This window comes from Mya arenaria, chromosome 2 (assembly GCF_026914265.1).
Source record: "Mya arenaria isolate MELC-2E11 chromosome 2, ASM2691426v1".
Taxonomy (NCBI): domain Eukaryota; kingdom Metazoa; phylum Mollusca; class Bivalvia; order Myida; family Myidae; genus Mya; species Mya arenaria.
The window spans coordinates 66,949,628-66,973,761 of record NC_069123.1 but is presented as its reverse complement, the minus strand read 5'-3'; the positions used below and the strand labels follow the sequence as shown (position 1 = coordinate 66,973,761).

The 24,134-nt window shown below is 34.9% G+C and overlaps 1 protein-coding gene across 1 annotated transcript; it reads left to right on the top strand.

Moving 5' to 3' along the window:
• The first annotated feature begins 75 nt into the window (after window positions 1-75).
• LOC128209479 (phthioceranic/hydroxyphthioceranic acid synthase-like) lies at window positions 76-23,892 on the top strand. The gene is made up of 12 exons (XM_052913530.1): window positions 76-304; window positions 554-674; window positions 1,811-1,895; window positions 2,420-2,547; window positions 2,836-2,996; window positions 4,063-4,266; window positions 6,912-6,990; window positions 7,108-7,210; window positions 9,478-9,652; window positions 13,391-20,119; window positions 20,360-20,542; window positions 20,997-23,892. The coding sequence occupies exons 3-12, from the start codon at window positions 1,812-1,814 to the stop codon at window positions 21,134-21,136; spliced, it is 7,986 nt and encodes a 2,661-aa protein (XP_052769490.1). The 5' UTR covers window positions 76-304; window positions 554-674; window position 1,811; the 3' UTR covers window positions 21,137-23,892.
• Window positions 23,893-24,134: the final 242 nt, after the last annotated feature.

Here is a 24,134-nt window from a genome sequence, read left to right as displayed (position 1 = left end):
TTTATGTATGTAAGAACGACAGTAACTATAAATAAAGCACGCTTCGAATAAAGATTTGCTAACAACAAAATACGACAAAGCGTGATTATGAAACGACGTTCATGTTTTTACTGATAAATATGATGTACATAACGAGGAAAAAAAACACAATAAGAACGTGTTAAGATACAAAAGACACTAGTGGAAGTCGTCATTATAACTTATCTGCTGCGATCACTCATGTCAGTTACATTGTGAACGGTAAAATATCACTGGATATGAACAATGCAGACATAATTTATTTCGATCTTTATCGGTTAGAAAAGTAAGTACCATAGAAAGTTAAAATATTCAGTTTATTTAATTTTATCTTTGTATTTTACACAAACATGTTTACCAATTAGACTATGATCATTATTGTGTTTGCTTTTATTTCTGTAAAAAGTGTCTCTTATTTGTTTGCATTCTTGTATATGTTGTAAATAATTGTTTAACAATGTTTAACATTAAATAAATCAATGCGAACTACAGAGACGAACAAAGTAATCAAAATCCAAATATACCCTCTGTTAAGATGCACGAGGTAAGGGCCCAAACGACACCGTCCGGGAGACGCAGTCGTACACGACACCACAAACATACCACACAGGCATCAAAATAAATAGCTTTACCAATAACTGCCAACGCCTTTAAAGGTAAGTGAAACTTAATCGCTTTCGGGTAAAATTATAGCAAAGTATATATTGACGCACGTTTTGTTCTAATAACACATCGATCCTAAAGCAATGTAAAACAATTTTTGAATTAACACATTCATCACTTTTGCAAGATAGGCCAGTTGGAGGCTAGCTGTAGTTTCAAACCAAATGATGATTTTTTTCTGTATGTATGCTGCATTATTATCAATCTCATTGCTTCTGTCTATATATTTTTACTCATCAACTCACGCTTATTTATTTTACAGTAGTTTATTTATTTAAAAACATATATAATAATAAAATATTCAAGTAATTATTGATAAAATATACCGGCAGTCTTGAAGAGTTTTTTTTGTGGGCATGGTTTTGAAACTAGGCGTGTCTTATCCAATGCAATTAAATTAACATATGGTATCATAAAAACAATGCAACGAAACGTCGGTAAAATAAAAACAAAAGACAAAACGTTAATGTTCATAACCGGAGTCGAATTTGCATCCTCATGATTGTAAATGCTAAGTCAAAACCACTAGGCTATGTGGGCCAATTAAGACCATAGAGACACTGACTTGGTCATGCATATAGATTAGCCAATAGTTAATCCCTGAACGCGTTAGGGAAAGTAGCGCGAAAAAAAACGAATATAAACATAGCTAGTGCACTGGCCGTGTATTTAGGAACCTATAACAGTTTAAATAAATATGTTCATACTTGTTCACTGAACCGAAAAAGAAACGCCTCGGTTGTATTTTTGTAAACAAATAGAAATAAAAACGCCCTGGGATTATTTTATTTTTTATATATTTCATTGAAACATATGCGATCATAAATGCATAGTCAAAATAAATCTCATTTAAGTTGTTTTGTCTCAGTAGAGATTTTAATCAAACGTATTGAAATTCCCAGATACAAAAATACAATTACTCACCGGTGCGATTTTTTCGGTTCAGTGTACATTACTTTATTTCAAAGATATAAAAAATGTAGTTTGTCATAACCTTGAATCCTGCAATCTTGAATCATAATATTCTTACTTCTAATCATTTTCGTCCACGTACATTTTATTGGTACATAAAGACAATCTGTAAGCAATGATTCACATATATGCTTTTAATTTATTATCTATAATAAAGAATGATGGATGACGAGGAAGCAATTGCCGTAGTTGGTGTAGGCTGTAGGTTTCCTGGAGCAGACACTGCTGAGGAATTTTGGCGCGTATGTATTGTTTATGATTATTGACATTCCAGCTAAATATAGCCCTTAAGTTTATCGTTCATTGCTTTCAAAAACTTTGAAGCGAAGACTCGGATTTGCACACAAGATGACTTTCATTTTGTCGAGAACGAGATATAGACAGCACGTATGCCATTGTGATGCGGGCGATAGTATATAAATCTTTACATCCTTAAGGAAAACAGTGCATCTGCACATAGTTCAACATACATAATAGAAATAATAAAACATTGTTTGCTTTCTTTAACTCAGAACTGTTTACTTTCTTCTTAAAGCAATTTTGCACATTAAGATTTGCGGTTTTGAGTCTAATGTATAAAGTAGTAAATATGTATGTATATAACGGCCTATACGCAATTGGGACTTTCAAATAAGTATCCCGCACACATAATATGCATATAAATTAAATGTAGATAACAGTGGTTTGGGTAGCAAAATGGCAGTGCCATCCCTATATTTAACCGCTGCCCCTAAATGATCATGATACATATATTGTGTTTCCATAGGTGCTTGTTAATTCTGAAAACCATGTCAAAGATATCCCAAAAGACAGATGGAACAATGAGGCGTTTTTCAATGAAGACAAAGATGCGGTTGGGAAGAGCTATGTTTCCAAAGCAGGTCTCCTTAAAGAGTGAGTATATTCGTCTGTTTTGGTAGAAGATACCCATTGAACGAAACATTATTGATAACAAAATTTCTTCTTTAAAGAAACGAGAATTTGGGAATGTCAACGTATATATAAACGCAAGGATATAAACTAAATGGTCAAATTACTTCTTTGGTGAACGTAACATTCTTCAAAATCGATTGGTAGTTTCATGTATATAGTTGCGATATTTGATCGCCAATGCTATTAACGCCATTGCTTGTTAAAGAAATGTAATACTGATCAATCTATGATTTGTCTGTGTTTTTGAAGCCATGATATGTGGGACAACAAGCTATTTGGAGTAAGTGATGTTGAAGCTGCAAGAATCGACCCTCAGCAAAGATATGTTCTTGAATGTGTCCACATGGCTATGGAGGATGGGGGCTTCACAAGAGCCAAGATGAGCGGTACAAAGACAGGAGTCTATATAGGTATGTAAATGAATCAGTTTTTAGAGAAAGACACAGGGGGAATATCTACTAAACTTTAAGGTGGATAAGCCAGGACGTAATTATCTTTCAGGGGACTATTTGTAATATGTGGCGGCTTTTAAACGAGGTCCAAATAATTGTGCTGAATCGGACCAATGGGATTTTGGATATGAATATCCTGTCAGGTACAATCTATATTCTATCAACCCTAGGTTGATGAAATTTAAGGGAAATGAGAGTCCACCACAAAATCCATACATTGTGTACAATGTAGACAGATACTTGACCTGACCAGAAAATGATATATTCTAATTTCTACTCAATGACCTCCCCTCACGTGTGCATGTATAGTAGATGTCTCAAGAAACATGAGAAAATGCACAGCCTAGCTTCGCATCTCATTAGTGACACATTCAGAGAAGGAAAATAAAGACATGTCCAATGATTCCGACGCACCAGAAAGTAAATAAGTTGCACATGGTGACCTTTTACTGCCGGTTTCTTTTAACAGTCCTATAGTAGTATTTTTGTCCAGAAAATATCATTTATTTCCTAGATTCATTTTTTTCTCAAGTGATAAACAGCAACACAACTTTGTTTACACAAATAAATGAATTCAATTGTTCAAATAATACACTTTACCATTTCGTCGTACTTCTAATAACACCAATATCCTTTAAGCTATGGCCAGCGGAATGTTTGCTTTTCAAAAAATGTCTAAAAATGTCTAATGATGATGTAATTCAATTCATGTTAGGATTGATCAGTGAGGGTAGTACATGTCTTTTACACAGTAAAACAAGGGAAGTCACTCTCATCTTGCATGGCTTACTATAGGGAAGAATTAATACCCTTAATATAAGTTCAACCATGAGTGATGTCGATAAGGTTTTACATAAGGATGACAATGCAAAGGAATAATGGAAACGGTATCAATAAAACTGTAAATTTGTGCAAAAATAGACGGCATTTTTTATCATGTTTTAAGAAAATTACCAAGGAAATAAATATACAAAACCGATTAGTTTGATTCGTCTGCCGTGTTCAAAACTCATTCTCATGACAGGTTGCATGAACGACGATTACAAGATAATGAGCTCACAGGACCCATCAGGCACCACAAACTACAGCGCAACTGGTACGTCCACCACGGTTATATCGGCTAGAGTGTCTTACGTGTTCAACCTCCACGGGCCTTGTTTAACCGTAGATACGGCCTGCTCTTCTGCAATGATGGCTATTCACCTTGGATGCCAGGCTATAAGATCAGGTACTGCTTCAAAACTGTTTGAACTGATTTTAAATATTCCTGAAAAATAAAAAGTACATTTTTGTAATTGCAAGAAAAAACAAAAATGAAGCTGTCATTTATCATTAACATTATAAGTGGCATGCTCGGCTTTTGCGACTACATTTGTTTATATTAAGGAATAATAAAAAAATAAAGGATTGAAAGCTTGAAGTCTTGAAAGTTTACCCAATTATCTAGCAATAGAAAGTGCCAGCAAAGATGATATCTTTTAAGTATTCTCTAACAACCCACAACAGTCTTTGAGACAATAACAATAAACGTTTCAATGTTGACAAATCTTAATATTGTAATCAAATCTTTAAAAAGGCACTCTCAAAGTGATTGTATACCGCGGTAAAATGGATATGATCCCGACCGCAAACCCACAAAGTAGCCGGGTTCAAAAGGTTGTGTTGCATGTGTAAGAAAAACAATGAACCCCATAGAATACTGACCGTTGGGTTATTTTTCCGTTAGAAATGATAACCTAAACAAATTGAAAAGAGCCCCACTCCTACAGAAAACACCCTCTACATGTTAAATTTTGACTTCCTAGTTCATTATCGCAAAATGACGCCTTAGGAATAAATCATTCAGAAAAAATGGTACCAATCTTCACAGACGATAAGTATGTTAGTTGAATGGTAAATATAAAATATGAATGAACAAGGATGTTATATTAATAACACATTTTATAAATATATATTTATGTATATGAAACAATATATTTGAAATGATAGTTATTAAAAACAACTACTTACTACTACTACTACTACAACGGCGATGGCAACAAGGACGACGACAACAGCATCAGTTACTACTATCACAACAATGGCGACAACAACATGAACGACGGCAACAAGAACAACTTCTTCTACTACAACAACGGCATCAACAACAACGGCGACAACAACAACCACAACAACTACTATGACAACAACGGCGACAAAAACAAGGACGAGGACAACAACCAAAAGGACAACGACAACAACCAAAACTACTACTATTACAAAAACGAAAACAACAACAAGACCGGCGACAAAAGCCACAACTACTTCTATTATAACGACGGGGACAATAACAATGACGACGTCAACAGCCAAAAGAACGACGACAATTGCCACAACAACTACTAATACAAAAACGACAACAAAATGGAAGACGACAACAGCCACAACTACTACTATTACTACGACAACAACAACTAGGACGGCGACAACACCCAACTCTACTATTACCACCACCACCACCACCACCACCACCACCACCACTACTACTACTACTACTACTACTACTACTACTACTACTTCTACTACTACTACTACTACTACTTCTACTACTACTACTACTACTACTACTACTACTGCTACTACTACTACTTCTACTACTACTACTTCTACTACTACTACTACTACTACTACTACTACTACTACTACTACTACTACTGCTACTACTACTACTTCTACTACTACTACTTCTACTACTACTACTACTACAACTACTACTACTACTAATTCTACTACTACTACTACTACTACTACTACTACTACTACTACTACTACTACTACTACTACTACTACTACTACTACTACTACTACTACTACTACTACTTTTTTCTATTTTTCTACATTTCTAGAGCAGAAGCGTGACTAATTATGTTAGAAGCGCTCATAAGATTTTTTTACATCGGCATTGTTTGTTCTTATTCACTTTTTTTCATTATATCAAAAACAAACTATCTTAACTAATCACTTTGTTATGTTTTTCGAAAATTTCAGCATTTTTTTACAATTAAATATATTAAAACAAGTTATGAGCCATTAAAAGTTAAGGTTCAAATACACAGATAACTGTTTTGAATAGTCATTAGTAAGAACATACCGATACGTTAATTTGATATTTCGAATCCGATATTCGCAAGAGAAACAGCTTTGACTGCTGGCTAGGCCCCATAGTTTCCATTGTTATTTTTTAGCAGAAACCTTAAAACGACTAACATTATCTTAAGTTTGATTCACGTTTGCATGTTAAGAGCTTGAATCTTAGGGCCGTTACACCAATAACCATACTAGTGGTTTCAAATCTATTCGACATTTTCAAAATTAGCACTGCACTTTTGCCAAATTCGCCTAGGTATGAACTGTAGAATCAGTTTCTGGGATTCTTAATGAAACTGGTCCAGGTAATGAGGATTGAAACTTGAGATAGATTTTATTTCCTTAGATTTGGCAAAAAGTAGATGACCTATCAATGTTATGAATTTAATAAAAATAAAACAATAAAAATGAGGTTTCTGCATAGTTATATGGAGCTTTGAATTAATATGGATTAGTGTCGACATTTGATCATGATCACACACGCACACGTACACGATACACACGCCCACGCACGCACGCACGCACACACACACACACACCCACACACACAAACACACACACACACACACACACACACACACACTCACACACACACACACACACAAACACCGTGGTTTGTCACCTGGTTTAAGCTATGAAAGAAGCAAATGTTTTTCCTTCATATATACTTTTTTTTATTTAAATGAGTGGATGTGTGAAAGTCCTTCATTAGTTTCAGAAAACATACTTGTTTCACTTTCTTAACAGGTGATTGCTGTCAGGCAATATGCGGTGGAGTGAGCAGCATTATGTATCCAGACATGTTCATACCATTAAGTAAAGCCAGGTATGAATGTAATATGTTGATTCAAATAGCTTAATACTTGCCGTTTACAACGTACTTTAAATTTCGTTCAGTACTATTTCCAAATGCAAAATAACACTTTCATAAATTCCCAACTAGAATGATGTCAACTGTTGGCCGATGCCAGACCTTCTGCGATACAGCCGACGGATATGCCAGAGGAGAAGGATGCGGTGTAGTTATTCTCAAACCACTTAAACAGGTTATTTTTTTCTGTACATATAACCTATGAGATGGTACAAAGCTTTTTTTATGTTGTATCTTGCTCGTTGATTTTTTGGTCTGAGTCTGTCTAACCTTTATGCTATGAAAGTATATCTAATATTATAAAATTAAGCGACTGTTGCCTATATGCGATTATTTTACTATCATACTGAAAAACTTCTCCGTTTTCCCTAAGCAATGTTGTAAACTTGAATAACTTATCTTTTTTATCCGAAAGTTCCTCTTATAAGAAATCGGTTTTGAAATCCGATCGCAGTTCCTTTTCTACAGTGACGTAGCACGCATACTGTGAAGTGAATGGTATTCTGTATAGCATGATATCAATCTGTTCGAACCCTAGTGATGACACTAAAATGTCAGACATGCATATTATTCAAAATATGTAAATTGCAAAGATAATGTCAGATAGCTGATTGTATAATCTAGTACATTGGGATATACTGGATGTTGCCAGTGTTGAACCTTCAATCAATGTCATGGCAATGTACAGTCAGAATCAAACCGAGATTGCTGAATTCTTACTTGAATTGTTCGCTTCCGAATAATATCCCTTCTAGAATGTACGTGCGAAAATATACACTAAACAGGATAGTATTAATGGCTTAAATTACACGTAAGTTGAGGATTGCATTAAAAAATACCTAGCAAGTACATGGAAGAACATTGGCAATACACAACATAACATTGCTAATTTAAAACACTTTTGCATAGTTTAAGCATGATTTTCGGTACTTACATTGTTGAAATAGCTGTACAAAGGCAGAATATGAGCATAAAGTGAACGTCTACGAAAGTAAATTCAAACTCGTAGTTAATGCAGTGTTCTATAAAATATTTGCACATACATTCACTGCATACTCCGAGCAAAATGTTTACGTGAACACAAAACCGTAACATAGCGTCGATATGTACATACTTGGTGATTTTGAGGGTGTTTTCATGTGTGCCATTAGGTTTAGAGCAAAATAATTCCGTAGACAATTATTAGGTTGGTGCTTTCAAAATATGTAAAAACAAGTTCAAAAACAATGCCATAGATAATGAGTTTGAATGTATTGTCTGTAAAACGCATTTACTGTTCATATTATGGAAACATATAGGGGCCATCCGACTGATAACATAATGTGCCTACTGCATGCTTGGTATCAAAAAATAATGCTATATATCAGGACAAAGCGTACAAAGAATTCGCAATACAACTTAAGATAAGAATAATACTTATATTTGAGGAAAACCTTACACCAATATTTATATGAAAAACTGAAGAAACAAGTACAGTAGTCGGGTGTTTTAGCATAAACTCCGTTTAATGGCACAGGGTCAACGCCAGAGACATAGAACACAAAAACAAACAATCACAAACCAGGAACATGAAACAACAGCACAAAACTCCACTAACAACACACTACTTGTATAATATATAAAAAAAACAGGGGTGTCTATTAAGGATTGTTAGGAACACCTCGGAACGGTCAGTAAAATGAAAATATACTCGTGGTTTAAACTAGTTTGTGTGCACAACCTAGTATCAACAGGCTCGTGTTTCGGATTTCTGAAGCTTGATTAAAATGTATTTAATCATTCCTTAGAAACGCATTTGTTGGTTGGTGAAACAAAAAGTTCGTTGTCCTATCAGTACATCAGAAAGAAAATAGTTTTTTTTTCGAAAAGTGGTGATTTTACAAAGCCTTTTGAGTTGAAAAAAAATATAGGGACATATTGATTGATGAGTAAAATCATTTAATTATAAGAGTTTGTTTTTTTAATTTTATATTGAATTGTTACAAGTCAAAATATTTATTGACACAAACATGTCAGGGTTATCAAGTTCATTTCCCCGAGAGTAACAACATTATTTGATAAACTTAACCTGATATTTCCGGGGTTCTTGATGTTGGCTTTGTTTGTGCTCTTGTTGAACTATTTTAAGTGGGTTTCAGTAAGTTTCCAATTGATCACAACTGTTCTATCATGTTGGGAAGCTTGTAATATTATTAGAAGCGTTAACGAAAATACTTCAACATGTTTAATCATTAAGCGCATTGACATTTGTTTATTTTATTATAGCAATACATCAATACACCATCAGATAAATAAGGATGCCAGCAAATACATAATTTTCTTACTCTGTTTAAATAAAACGAGCTGTTGTCCAAATTTAATTTTTGTTGTCGCCTTGTAACGGTTTAATTTGATATGTTTTCAAATTACATAAACTAATAATAAAATGTATTGTTTTTTAAGGCATTACGTGATTCTGACAAAGTATGGGGAGTCATAGTAACCGGTACAAACCAAGACGGTAGAGCATCACAACCCATGACTGCGCCATCTGGAAACCAGCAGCAGGCTTTGCTTAAGCACGTTTACACCAAATACGACATCGATCCATCAACTGTTCAGTACATAGAGGCTCACGGTAAGTTTAAATGGCATTGAATATAGACCAAATGACCTTATTTTTATTACATTAATGTAAAAGTTACAGACTACATGGTTGGTGCCGAGATGAATAAAGTCTATCCGGTTGCCTTGCTCGCTGAGTTTAAGCTCGCCGACTTACACTTTCTAACTAGCCGGATAAATTTCATCCATCACGACACCAATCATGTATTAAATTCATACTTTTTTCCAAATTAGTGTTTTTGTTTTATTCCACTAAAAGGTTTATAACGTGTAAAAAGACAAAGAAACTATATCATTTTTGAACCATGGTACCTCATTAAACATTGCAGTAGAGAATGCATCAAGCACCCTGATAAGATGACACACATATAATAATTATCCTTTCTTTCAAAAGAAGACTTTTACTGACCAAAGACTGGTAAATCTCGAAATAATCGTCCGTTTACAAGCAGTACGTATCAGAGTGGCACATCCAAGCCTTTTATTTAGCTATCTCACAGAGCATAATACATATTACATAATTACCTTATATTATCTGCTATTTATATCGATGAAAATTGCTAGCAAATATGTTTCAGATTTACGTTAAGCCTTGACTTTTCCTGGTTTCCCTTCTTTTTGCAGTGACGTTACATTTATAGGAATATTTACAATGTCTTAGCCCTGTTTAAATAATAAGGTTGTATGTATTCATGAATATATTAGACTGGCTGAAATTGAAATATTATATATTGTGAAAATTGGTTCAAAAAGGAATATAAAAGGTTTTATCATATTTGCATAACAGAAATAGGACATTTAACACTTTTCTTTGGTAGACCTTTATCCTTCATCACAAGGGGTTATAGCAAAGGCAAAGGGTTGATAATATAAGTGGACTTTTGTTTTTACTTCAATCATCCAATCCAATTGAATTCTTCTTTAGCCAAATATGTCTTGACTACTTTTTACATGTACGCCATGCTTCATCAAAAATTGATGCAAACTAAGAAATATAACAGTGACTGGTAACAGTCATTACGTTGAGAGAACATCATTATTCCGAATCCTTAATCTTACTTCGATCTCGTACGACAAAGTTTAATTTTTCGAAATATCCACAGTGATGGCTCCAATCATTTACATATATTTTATAGTGTGCAGTTTTCCGATATTATGGGATATGACGTTTAAACTAATTAATGGGCCCAACTTCACGCAACGTTTATCAACACTAGCAAAAACAAAGGGTATAAACTGTATCGGAGCCAGCATCAACTTGAAGACAATGTCAGTTTATTTAAAACAAGTGCATTAAACTGATGAACTTACTAGAAGTACTCAACGGCTAAATAAGAACATTACCTTCAAGCCCAGGTGCGATACAGTCTTACAATGAAATATATCCAACAAAGTTCGCCTATGTAAGTAAATGTAAAGGTTTTAAACTTATGTGTGTCCATTCATATTATAGTTACTTAAATATGTGAAAAACCTACAGTGACAAGCTCAGTAGCAAAAAGTTTAAACATAAACCCGGTTTAATGACACTGGGTAAACGCCAAAGACATAGAACACAAAAAGAAAAAAATCACAAGCAAGAAACATGGAAGAACATCACAAAAACCCACAAACAGCACAGTGCATATATACTTTATAAAAAAACTAGGTATGTTAATCAAGGAGTGTAAGGTAACGCCTTGGAACGGTCAGTAAAATGTAAGTTACTAGGGATTTAAAGCAGTTTACGTGCATATACCTCACTTTTGTCCCAACAATCCTAAATAAAGAAAACACTTAAAATGAAAATCTTATCAAAGTATGCGTTCACTTGAGGAAACTTTATAATAAAACAAATAATAATAACAAACTAATAGGTAAACCCCAAGTACTTCAATGATTACAGATCCCAACTCTATCTGCAGACGGAGGTATACAATTCAGTGCACCTAATGCAAAACCTTTCAAAGATATGATGCAGTCTTTGTTTGAAACTATGAGCATCACACATAGTCTGCCTTATAAAATAGAAGGTTTAACACCGTGTGATCATACAGTTTCATAATCAAAAGCACCATTGTACTAAAACTGGCAACAAATAAAGAAAACATTATTAAAAACAAGAGGGCCATGATGGCCCTAAATCGCTAACCTTTGTTATCAATATATTGATATTTGTTCTCAAAGCTGTACATATGATCCAAATTTCAAAACTGTAGCTTCAAAAATAAGATGTCAAAAAGGTACAATAAAGGTAATCCACAGCATTGATATTTGTTTTCAAAACTGTACACATGGTCAAAATGTTATTGCTTCACCTTAAAAAAAGAAGTAGGTCAAAAAGTCACAGTCAAGGTCATCCGAAGACAATATTGATATTTGTTTTCAAAACTCTACACATAATCCAAATTTCATTGCTGTTGCTTCATAAACAAGAAAGTAGGCAGTCACAGTCAAGGTCATCGAACCACAACATTTGGTGTTTTTGTTGATACCAAACCAGTTTAAGTTTGGTTTCAATTGTTTAAGCAGATTCGAAACCGGTTTTGATTATTTTGCTTGAAGTAACAAATACATGTTTTTGTGAACAGTTTCAATAACATGACGGAGCATACTAACTGATGTATAAACACACACTTATTAATAGTACATTTTTCATTTAGCTCATTTGTCCATTGTAAGGCATTGTTATAAAAAAACATTCAGTTTCAACAAACGTGGTTGATCAATTACCGCCATATTGTTTTCAAAGTAAACTAGTTTTCGGATGGAATGAACTGATGAACCTGATGAAACTTCAAATACACAGTTTGTGAAACCGAAACCAGTTTATTACCAACCAAAACGGCCATTGTTATTTGTTTACAGAATTGTGAACATGGTCGAATTTTCTTCGCTGTAGTTTCAAAAATAAGACAGTAGGTCAAAATGGGTGGGACCAAATTTCACAAATGCTCACCTTGAGCTCTTCGTGCTCTGGTAAGCTAATAAAAGCGACATACGTAAGCTAATCTTTTCTTCCAAATGATAACCTATGTAAAATATTTGAAGAAAATGACGTCACATGCCGAAACATCCGAGCCAGCTAAAGTCGGTTTAAAGATAACATGAATCTGCAAAATGTTCATAAAATCGAAGGACTGAACGCTTAGTAGAGTCAGCCAGACGGTTTTAAAGATAAAATGAATTTGCAAAATTTTCATTAAATCAAAGGACTGAAAGCTTAGTTATGTAAGGATGCTATATTCAACCCTATATTTTGTTGACGTAATTCATTAATTGGAATAAAGGGCACAGGTTTCACAAAAAGTACAAAAAAAAAATCTCAATCTCAAACTCATTTTTCCACATATACATGTAAGCATGTCATTATTCAAAAATATCTAAGTCTGCTTTTTACTCATGTTCATGAACTGACTCAATACGTTTGAAATCCAAAACTGCGCATGCTTGGGGATCTCAAGATATGCCTAAATGTGGAAGAAAGTAAAGCATTAAGCACTCTGTCCATTTGTAAGAACAAAATAATGCAAACAACAGGGTGTAAAAATCAGTCAATACTTCGAATTCGAGCTTGATGAATTGAATAAACATTACAGCCCAACAGAAACGTAACGAGACAGACCTCGCCAATGACAACAGACACAAAAAAACCGATTTGTAAATCCTACATATGTCTTAGAAACGGATCTCGGTTCATAGAATACGGTTAAGATTTGAATAGTTTGTAGATGTATCAGCCAGCTAATACTGCTTTCATTGTTTCACATAGGAACTGGAACACACATAGGTGACCCTACGGAGACAAACGCACTAGGATCGTTCTTTTCAAAATTTCGAGGACAAAAACCAAACCCTCTTTTGATAGGATCAGTAAAAACAAATATTGGACACACTGAATCTGCTGCAGGAGTAGCTGGTCTTATCAAAGTACTCCTTATGATGAAGGAGGGGAAATTTGTTCCATCGCTTCATATTCAACGAGACAAAAAGAATGTCAATAAGGAAATAGATCTAGGGAAACACAATATTGACATTCCAGTTGAAGTGTCTGAATGGAAAGTGAATGTAAAAGGACAACGGATTGCCTGCATCAATTCATTTGGTTTTGGGGGCTCGAATTGTCATGCTGTTGTCAAAAGTGCTGCAAAATTGGAAAATTATGAATTTAATGAAGTCTTGATTCCTTTATTATTTGGTATATCTGGAATCGACAAAAATTCACTTCAAAATAATTTGGTAAGTTTTATCAAAAATATTTCTGAAAAGAAAGTAAATCTTCCTGCCGCCTCATACACTTCTCTTTTACGGAGGGACCATTTCAAGTATCGCACAATAATTGCAGGCTCAACAATTGTGGAAGTTAAAAACAATGCACGCGTTAAACTTACGATGACCCCTAAAACACGGAAGTATACAAACAACAATATTGTGTTTGTTTTTTCCGGAGTTGGAACGACATGGCCGGGCATGTGTTGCCAATTCATGACAAACCAAACATTTAGAAAAACAATAAAAGAAATCGATGATTGCCTTCAACCTCTCACGGACTTAATATTGTCTGGCCTGTTCACAAGCCAAGAGACGAAATACGACGACCCATTTCTGAATCACGTTGCAATATTTGCTGTTCAGGTTGCTCTTGCACGCGTGTGGATTGGTTTTGATGTAGAACCAAACGCCATTATTGGCCAGTCCGTTGGAGAAGTCGCAGCAGCTCACATTTCTGGGCGCATACCGCTTGCAGAAGCAGTGAGAATCATAGTTCATCGATCAAAGATACTAGCTGAACACATAGGTGGATCAATGATGGTTGTCAAAGGAGTTAACTTGAAACGCGTGGAATTGATTTGCTCAGAACACAGCAATACCAGTATTGCTGTTTACAGTAGCCCCGTTGGTTGCACACTATCGGGCGAGAGTTCAGAAATTGAGTCCATCAAGGAAACTCTACAAGAACACAGTGAAACAGAAGCTTTAAACACTGTTTTAATTCGAAAACTTAATGTAGCCTCAGCATATCACAGTCCTTTGGTTGATTGTTGCAAGAAAGAAATAACCGATGCAATTGGTAAAATAGAACATATCAATAATTTCAAATATAAGATTATTTCAACAGTCACAGCAAATGACGCATCTGATACAGATTTCACAACAGGCGAGTACTGGGCGAAAAATGTTCGAAAATCTGTTTTGTTGTACCAAAGTGTAAAAAGAGCTGCATCAAATACAAAATACAATATCTTTCTGGAAATTGGACCAAAGCCGGTACTGAAAGCTCACCTTCCAGACATTTTTGAGGACAGGGAGTTTAGTTGTCAACAGTCAATGAATTTGAACAAAGAATTGCCATGTATGTTTGATACGTTGTCGGAACTTTTCCAAAATGGAGTTGAAATAAATTGGACGAATTTGTTCGACGAAAAAATGATTCCTACTTCCATACCAAAATATGTCTTTCAAAAATCAAAAACACTGCATTTGTCTGAAAAAATAAAACACCATTTAGCGGGTTTAAAACCAGACGAGAATACTTCGCACATGTTTATAAAATCAGTGTTGCATGGTAAAGAAAGCGAATTTGAAATTTGTCTTTCAGTTTCAACCACAAACTTTGTTTTTGACCATCGTATGTCAGGTACGGTTTTGGTACCAGGTGCCACATACATCGATGCTGCACTATTTGTTGGAACTAATGTTCTTGGTAAAAGTGTACATAGTCTGTCAGTTTCAGTTGAATTTGTCAACCCAGTAATTTTACAACAAAACGAAGAGTCGTCCATAGTCGTGTCAACAGATATCGAAAAGGGGACAGTTGCCCATTTCCGATGCCGAAACAAAACGGGTTTTGTTGTTGCAAAAGGAAAAGTATTTCCACGACAGACGATCGAGACGAAACAAGTGCATATTCAAGAACTTAAAAACAAATGCCGAAAAGAGAAAGATAAAGGCTCCGTCTATAGTACACTTAGAGATTTGCAGTTTGAATATGGGCCTTCACTTGCTATGATTGAACACTCTTGGTGTTCTGGTGCTGAATGCATTTCGGAAATTTTCATTCCTGACAGTATTGCTAGCGAAATACAAAAGACCATTATTCATCCTGCAATTGTTGATGCAATGTTTCAGACTTTTTCAAACTTCATCGATGAAAAACCTGACGTAGTGTTGCCAAAGGGATGTGAAACAATCACCTTATTTGGACAAATCGACCCAGAAGAGAGAACTTTATATGTGTATGTAAAGTTAATAAGTCAAACTGCCAATGAGTTTCACTTCAATCTGGTGTTATTGAATCCTACGGGAATTGTTTTACTAGAGATTTTAGATTTCTACGCACACACACTAGAGAAAAGCATCAATGTCAAACAGACGTATGTTGACCAAAAGATGGCTGTTGAAATTTCAAGGAAAACACAGCAGAGGCAAGTGATTTTGTTTTCAACAAAGTCGCTTGTTCATGAAACATGGTTTTCGGAATTTGTCGGATTACATAGGATGTGTTGCATAGAGGATATCGACACTGAACACGAAAATAGGCTAAAAGCAGCCGCAACACTTTTCTATTCAAAACAACCGGTACAGACACACGACAGCATATCTGCTTCTGCAGTTAATGAATGTCTTAGATTCCGAGAGTTTCTATGTTTGTATCACAAGAATGATCTGAAATGCCCGATTTATATCATAACTGAAAACACACAAGACCATTTGAACAAAGCAAAAGCCTGTGTAACTGTCGAAGGAAGTTACCTTTGGGGTATGATACGAGCCTTACGTCATGAGCAAGACCATTTGGACCTTCGCTTGGTTGATGTCGATAAAAACAATTTGAATGTTGAAACGCTGTCATCCATTTTTTCCACAAGGGATATAACAAACGCAGAATTGATTGTATCTGGAACGTCAGTGCACCATGTAAACATTTCGCGTGTGCAGCTCAACACTATAGGCAGAAAAAGAGATATAACGAAGGATTTTGAATCAAGTGCTTCTCTTCTGTCGACATGCCACAAAAATGTCCAGAAACCGTTTATAGCTGATAGAAAGCTGTCGGGGTTACAAGAACAAAGCAAAACAATGGCAGAGATTGCAATAACTTCGATGTGTCTTCACCCGTTGACAACTTTTGTTCAAACTATTGGAGTAGACATTCAAGAAATTTGGCCTGATACAGATTTAGAAAGCAACACTGTTATAGCGTTGGAAGGCAGAGGGTTTTTAAAGGATAGCCATAAGCAGAATATCGAAATGGGATTTTTATACCCAGTGCCTGTGCAATATCCAACTGTTCGCATTCCAAAAGAATGTACTTGGTCTTTGTCAAAATGTTCTCCAATACCTGGCGTATTACTTAATGCAGAACTGATCAGGAAAAGTATCCAAAACATCCCAAACGGATCGCACGTTCTTTTAATCGGAAATTCAACTATGAATGAGCATATAATTAAACAGGTGTTTGAGCTATTTGGTGCACCAAAATCATATACATTCTCATTTGTTGAAAAGGACAATATCAAAAAGGAACAGTGCAATCAGGTTGGTTTAACAATTGTACCTTTAGTGAAGATGTCTTCAAATAACATTGATAGATTAATCAAGGTTTGCAGGAGTACAACAGGCATCGTTGCCTTTTTAGGAAACGTGTCCAGCAATCTCCAGGCGTATATTCAAATGACATACCCAACACTTACACTCGTGGTTATTTCCCCTGCAGAAGTATTCAATCCGCAAAACTTGTGTAACAGTGTTCAACAAACTCTGGAACAAATTTCAAGGAACGGCTTAGAATCAAATAAGGAAATAGCAAGTTTGTTCCAAACATCAGTCATGCAAACAATGAACATATATTCAGACTCGAATATACACCACAAAGTTGACAGTTTAGGACTCTTTCGAAAGAGCGGTTGCTACATTGTAGTTGGAGGGTTGACCGGGCTTGGCCGTCTACTGGTAAAATATATTGCTGAATTAGGAGCCGGCCAAATTGCAATATTTTCTAGGCGCCAGCCAGATGACGAACAAAAAAGTAATCTCAAAGATTTCGAAACACGATTTTCTACTACGATTCGTACATTTCAAGTTGACGTAACCGAACTTTCGTCTATAAATTTGGCAAGGGAACGGTTATGTGTTGCTTTAAAGGGTATTCCAATACGAGGTGTTTTTCAAGGTGCTGGTGTTCTCGCCGATGGCCTTTATGAAACCCAAACAGCAGAAACTTTTATGAAAGTTTTAAAGCCGAAATTAGATGGGACGTGGAATTTGCACTTGTGTTTTCAGGATCTGCACCTGGATTACTTTGTGATGCATTCATCAGTGACATCTTTGTTGGGTAACCGTGGACAGACAAACTATGCGGCAGCCAATAGTTTTCTTGACAGTATGGCACTATATAGAAGATCGCTTGGAATGAGTGGTCAGGCAATAAACTGGGGAGCATTAGCAATAGGAATGGCAGAAGACGACAAGATTGCCAATAGATTGCAACACCAAGGAATAGGAATTCTATCCGAAGAGAGAACTAAGACATATTTTACAGATGCACTTCTGAGCAATGTTCCAAACATTTGTTTTGCTGATCTTAAATGGGATGTTTTATCACGTTCCAGTGCAGTAAAAAAGCAAAAGAACAAGTTCAGTGGACTCTTCAGGAGCGGCATGGCTGAAACTGAAAAAGGACAACAACAGAAGGAAAACATCAACTTGCATGAATTGCAGGGACTAGCGATTCAAGCAAAGAGGTCTGATGTTCGAAATATAATACTGACACTCATTGGTAAACAGTTTATAATCGATATCATAACACTTAAAGATAATCAAAACTTTGTTGAGCTCGGTATTGACTCTTTGTCTGCAGTAGGGTTTGTAAATGACCTGCGAACTGTGTTCAGTGTTCCATATCCTTTGGTTAATTTGATCTCCGGCACAACTACGATCGGAACAGTTGTAGACTTTTACTGCGAGTGTTCAAAGAAAGCTGAAACAAAAATCAATAATCACACTGAAAACGATTTAGAAGAGTCAAAAAGGCAAGCTGCAGTCACTCAAATACCCGAATTAATTGGCTATTTCAGATCAAACGTCGACCCTGGGCTGACATACATGACTGATATCGAAATTAAAGGAATGACATTAACGCATGCAGATTTCAGGAGCTTTGTTGTACATGTTTTGACTCGTTTCCGAGAACTACGATGCCACATCAAACACGATGGTCTTGAAACTTTTGTTGTCACCGAAGATGACGCAAATGATGTCTCCGATAAAATACCAATTGAGATATTTCCTTTTAAAGAAATGGTCGAAAAATTCAACACAGCACAGGATCAAAGAGGCACTGTTACGTTCGATTTAGAAAATCAGTACCCAATAAAATTTCAGATTGGCGAAACAAACAGTTGTTTATGCATTCGTGTTTGTGTTCACAAAGCTGTGTCTGACATGACGTCGATTGTATTGATATTCAAAGAAATGAAAACATTTTTCGAATCTTCACTAAGGAACAAGCAAAATAATGCACACGTTCATGAAGTTTATCCTAGAAAAGCAATTAACGAAGCTGTTCGAGAAAGGAGAAAGGATGGTCTAAAATACTGGAGACAAAGAATAGCATTTGCATCACCATGTTCTCTTGCAAAGCCAATGAGTGAACCACAAGCCAACTTTTTCAAGTCTACCTCAAAAGCATTAGGTCCCAACATTTACAATCAAATTATGGAGTTTTTGCGTGACTCGGATGCAACCTTGTTCCAGCTATTTGCTTCAGTATACCAGTTATTGTTATCTGTTGAAACGGGACAACCAAATGTGACAATACTTACAGATGTTAATCTTCGAGCAGAAATCCCAGCCATTGCGGGTGAGGTAGTTAGAGGAATAAATGTTATACCTCTTTCAGTACAACCCTCTAAACAAATGACGTTTAAAGAGTTCCTTGGAGAAAACAAAAAACAAATCTTAGCCGATATAGAGCATGGAAGTTTTCCATATCTAGATATAGTAAACATTTTGCAGCCTGAAATTAAAGCCAACATTGGTCGCCATTATCTCATTATGAATGACATGACCCAATTTGACATTCTCACTGGCGGTCCACAGGATCAATCATATACAATATCAATAAAGAACTTTTGGATTGCAAAGATGAGTAAAGAAACTATATGCCAAGTGGAGTACAATACAAATACCAAGAACATTACCATTCACTTCCATTACAATGAGCTTATTTGCGGAGCAGAAAGTGGCAGAAATCTAGGAGAAAGGCTATTTCAGATATTGCACCACGGAATTAATAATGGGCAACAAACGATAGAAGCGCTTTTCCACAAAGAAGCCCGTTCCAAATATATAGGCAGACTGCAACATCATGAACCTTTAGATACATGTATCCATGAAATGGCTACTGAGATAAGCACATTAGCTTCGCCAAATAATTACAGACTTTATCCATCACTGCCGCAGAAAAAGAAGAATCTGCACACGTTGGAAATAATGAATGGTACTCATTTCATTAAACTATAGACTAGTATCGTGTTTAAAAATAGTGAAGCGTCTACTTTCGTTTATTCGCATTCTTCACTTTTCACTCATAAACAATAAAGCAGATATGTTATGTCATACTCGCATTCACAAAAATAAGCAAAACTCATATAAGGTCTAAGATCTTTTATTGACAAAACGATGTACATTGTTTCATAAAAAAATGAACAAACATTAGAAATGATTCTGTTTTAAACAGGTTATTTTCAAAAGCAAACAAAAGCTGGTTGGAGTCACCGTGTCTATGTCACTTTGCTGGAGCATCAAGACAACGACAATGACGCTAAATGGATGACGATTCAGTGGAGCAAAAAACCTGGAAGGCCAACCAAATCGCTTTCAGTGTCCAATTGCGATTCTATCTGCATGTTGAAATTGAACGGTGCGTATACAATTGATATACGACTTAGTATATAATTCATCATGTTCTTATTTCGCTCTTAACGTATGTTTATACAGTTTCAGAAATTATTACAACTTTATTTGAGTATACTGTAATATGAATCATTTCGGTGTTAATTTAGTATAATGAGAATCAATTTGTGTATAACATTTATATCGTTTTTGTTGTAATTATAACATCAAATAACGTTTATGATTCTAGTTTAATATTGCGCTTCATAATACATACATTTTTAAACAGTTGGTCGTCTGTCAGTGTTTTACAGCCACATGTGACTGTTATATTCATCTATATTTACAAAATGAAGCCTTATTGTTATCAGAAATAAACATTGCCGTGTTGTATAAACATTTGAAAATGCGTTTTAGTGTTTTATGTTCGATAACAAATAGTATAATGAAGCAAACCCAAATAAATAACAAACTCATTTCAGGCCAACATTCTATAGTCGTGCAGACACCCGAGAGGCAACTGGTCATACATACCCCGGATCACGAGGTGGCAAACCGGTGGATGACGGTGTTTGAGAACAGTTCATTTATACCCAGTATTGTAAATGCAAAAAATGATTGACTCGTTTTGTTTTGGGAAACAAGCTAGGAATAACACACATCGAGGAATGCCATAGTATATGAACATCAGTAAATTTTAAGTGACCGATATGGTTTAACGTCCCCTCGACAACACTGTTAAAGGAGTTGTCGACGTTTTCAAAATCTATTAAAATTGTATGTTTTGTTGACAACGTTTTGATCATATTTTACCTGTAAATAGCATTTACATAAGGCAAAAAGGTAATGAAATGCCAGATGAATTGTGGAGTAAAATATAATAACTCACTCGGTTTTATATACATGTACAAGTAACTAAGTTTAAGTGGGACTGCTTTTTATACAAACCATTTGTTATAATATGTTCATGCAGACACAATATTCAGTTAAGATCATTTAGATTACACACAAGCTTGATCGAATCCGTTAAGTCTGCCTATGTTTGAGATTATATTTAAAGGGACTAGACACCAGATGGTCCCTAAATCGGTAAATACTGTGTTACCTGAAAACATGCCTATAATTGTCAATACTAGCTAGTTTGAGTCCAATAATCCATCACGTTACATTAATAAAACAATATTTCGTCGCAGCTGAGTTTACCCGTTTAAAAATATCACATAATGGTTTCCCAGTATATAGTGATTATATTTAGAATGTGAAAGTCACGTGATTAGTTCAGATACATATACCGACGCTTTTTTAAATTTACTTGTATTTACGTGGTAGCAAACACAGTAAAATTCGAAATTGAAAAGTACGCAAACACTGGGAAAGACGCATGTGTCGTAAGCGATGTGATACATCAATGCTTTGTAGACAACAATATAATTGTTTGTAAATTTTGACAATGTTCTTGTTTTCTTGAAAATGTATCATTTGGTGTCTAATCCCTTTAAGACTTTTAAATTCACATAAAATAAAAAAGAACATTCTTTACAGTTATATATACATATATGTGATGAATGTATTTAGAGTGTATTTTTCTAAAATTGTGAATTCATGTGTTTGGAAGTACTATTTGTAAATTGACGATATATTTTGATTTCAACCGAGGAACAAATCCAACATATATGACGTATCTTTATTCAGCTCAGCTTATGCGATGAATAATAATACATGTATGTTTAAGAAACAATTTTCATGTTACACCTTAGCTGCGAAATAAAATGACGTGCATCTTAAAAGCTCGTATGAAATGAGTCAATCCTTGATAAGCATACATAGTTTTTTTTTATATATAGTATGTATGTATTGGGCTGTTTATAGTGTTTTGTGCTGTTCTTTTACTATGTTTCTTGTTTGTGATTTTTTGTGTGTGTTCTATGTCTTTGGCGTTTACCCAGTGCCATTAAACCGGGTTTATGTTTATACTTTTTGCTACTGAGCTTGTTTCTGTAGTTGTTCACATAGGTATTGGAATTGTTTTCTTCTTTTGGCAGTTTGTAATATAAATAATACATTGAAAACTATAGAGACAAGCCTAGTAGTTGAAAATAAACCCTTTTTAAGGGGCACAAGGCAAGGGTCCAAACGACAATGAACTATACACCCAAACATATTTTCACCATATACACAAATACAAATACACAGACAGACAACACACTAGAGTTCCCTGCACTATGCGTTGTTTAATTCTGTTAACTACTTTGTTTGCATTTCGACTGTTTTTTAATATAAGAATTAAAGAAAACAACACCTCAAGTAATCAATAAAACAAAGAAAAACAACGACTCCAGTGTTTCTGACGGCTAATGCCCTTGGTACCCAAATATTGTATTATTTGATGGTGCTCAATATTGGTATGCAATTAATCTTATAACTATTGTACTGTCTATGGTAATATAAAAAAATGTGTAAACCGTTAAAGGCTACGAATATTACTAATTCAATACAAACAAAGGGAAGATATTGCTTCAAGTTACCTCCAATATATTGATCTACGTAAATTTAAGGTCAAACTGCCATTTTCCTTTGTTTCAATAACGTAATACTGGTAAAAGTATAACACCATATTTATGAATCTCGCAAGTCATAAAAATAAAGTGTGCGGTATGTTACGATGTTACTCAAAGAAGCCAAGAAACAAACATTATTCAAATTCTCAAAGGTAATGACGAAAATGACAAGTTCCTATGATAGTTGCTTATAGATCACATCGTAATTTTCCTTTCCTTTACTATCATATACACTATACTACCGTACTTTCTATCTTGAACGCACCAATGACAATCTATGTTTAACGAATTTAATTAAACGCGAAATGGTAAGCATGTTTAAGTTGCTGTTTTTTGCAAATATATGGAGCTTTGTTATCTTAAATTGCAAGTAGTACTCACAAGATGTCACTTAGCAAAGTAGGTGTCCTGAATATGAAATGAATTTTCATGTTATTATGGTAAATATATAATGATAATGAACACGGGAATAATAAATAATATTGTTTTCATTGTATTCTGGTATATTTTGATTTTCTGTACTATCATCATATTCTTTAGAATATTTTAAAATTGTAGCTATTGTGTGATGATTTCTGTTCGTCGGTGAAAAGTTGAAAACATATCGTTATTATTGTGTTTGTTCATAACGTTTATTTATTTTTTTATTTTATTTACTTAATAGTCATTGAGTCGTCAACACATGTTTGCCAAAAGTATTTTGTGTGTATTTAGTGTCTAGGTTCAAGTTATATATGTCATAATGTGTGATTTGCCGATGAGTATCTTTTTATATGATTGTGTGTAGTCGAAAAGGCGAGCATAAAACATTAGGACCTTTTCATGAAGTTGTCTTATTTCACTAGGCGATATCTTAACATCGTATTTATTGTGTCCTAGACCACATTATACATAACAAGTGTGTGTCATAGACTTTGGTCAAACTAAAGTTGTATGTAAAATACCATGTTTGGCAAATATTGTAGATGTATTTATCTATAAGTCATAATTAATAGAGGTTGCCAAATGCTACTCGTACATGTACGAGTATCTGTATGAGTTTTATGTCATCAAACTATGTGT

Bases quoted from the DNA above. Each gene is read 5' to 3' on its own strand.
- LOC128209479 (XM_052913530.1), top strand. From the start codon at position 1,812: ATGATGGATGACGAGGAAGCAATTGCCGTAGTTGGTGTAGGCTGTAGG. The intron at 2,548-2,835 runs GTGAGTATATTC...GTGTTTTTGAAG, and splicing joins AAAGCAGGTCTCCTTAAAGA to CCATGATATGTGGGACAACA. The intron at 7,211-9,477 runs GTTATTTTTTTC...TTGTTTTTTAAG, and splicing joins TTCTCAAACCACTTAAACAG to GCATTACGTGATTCTGACAA.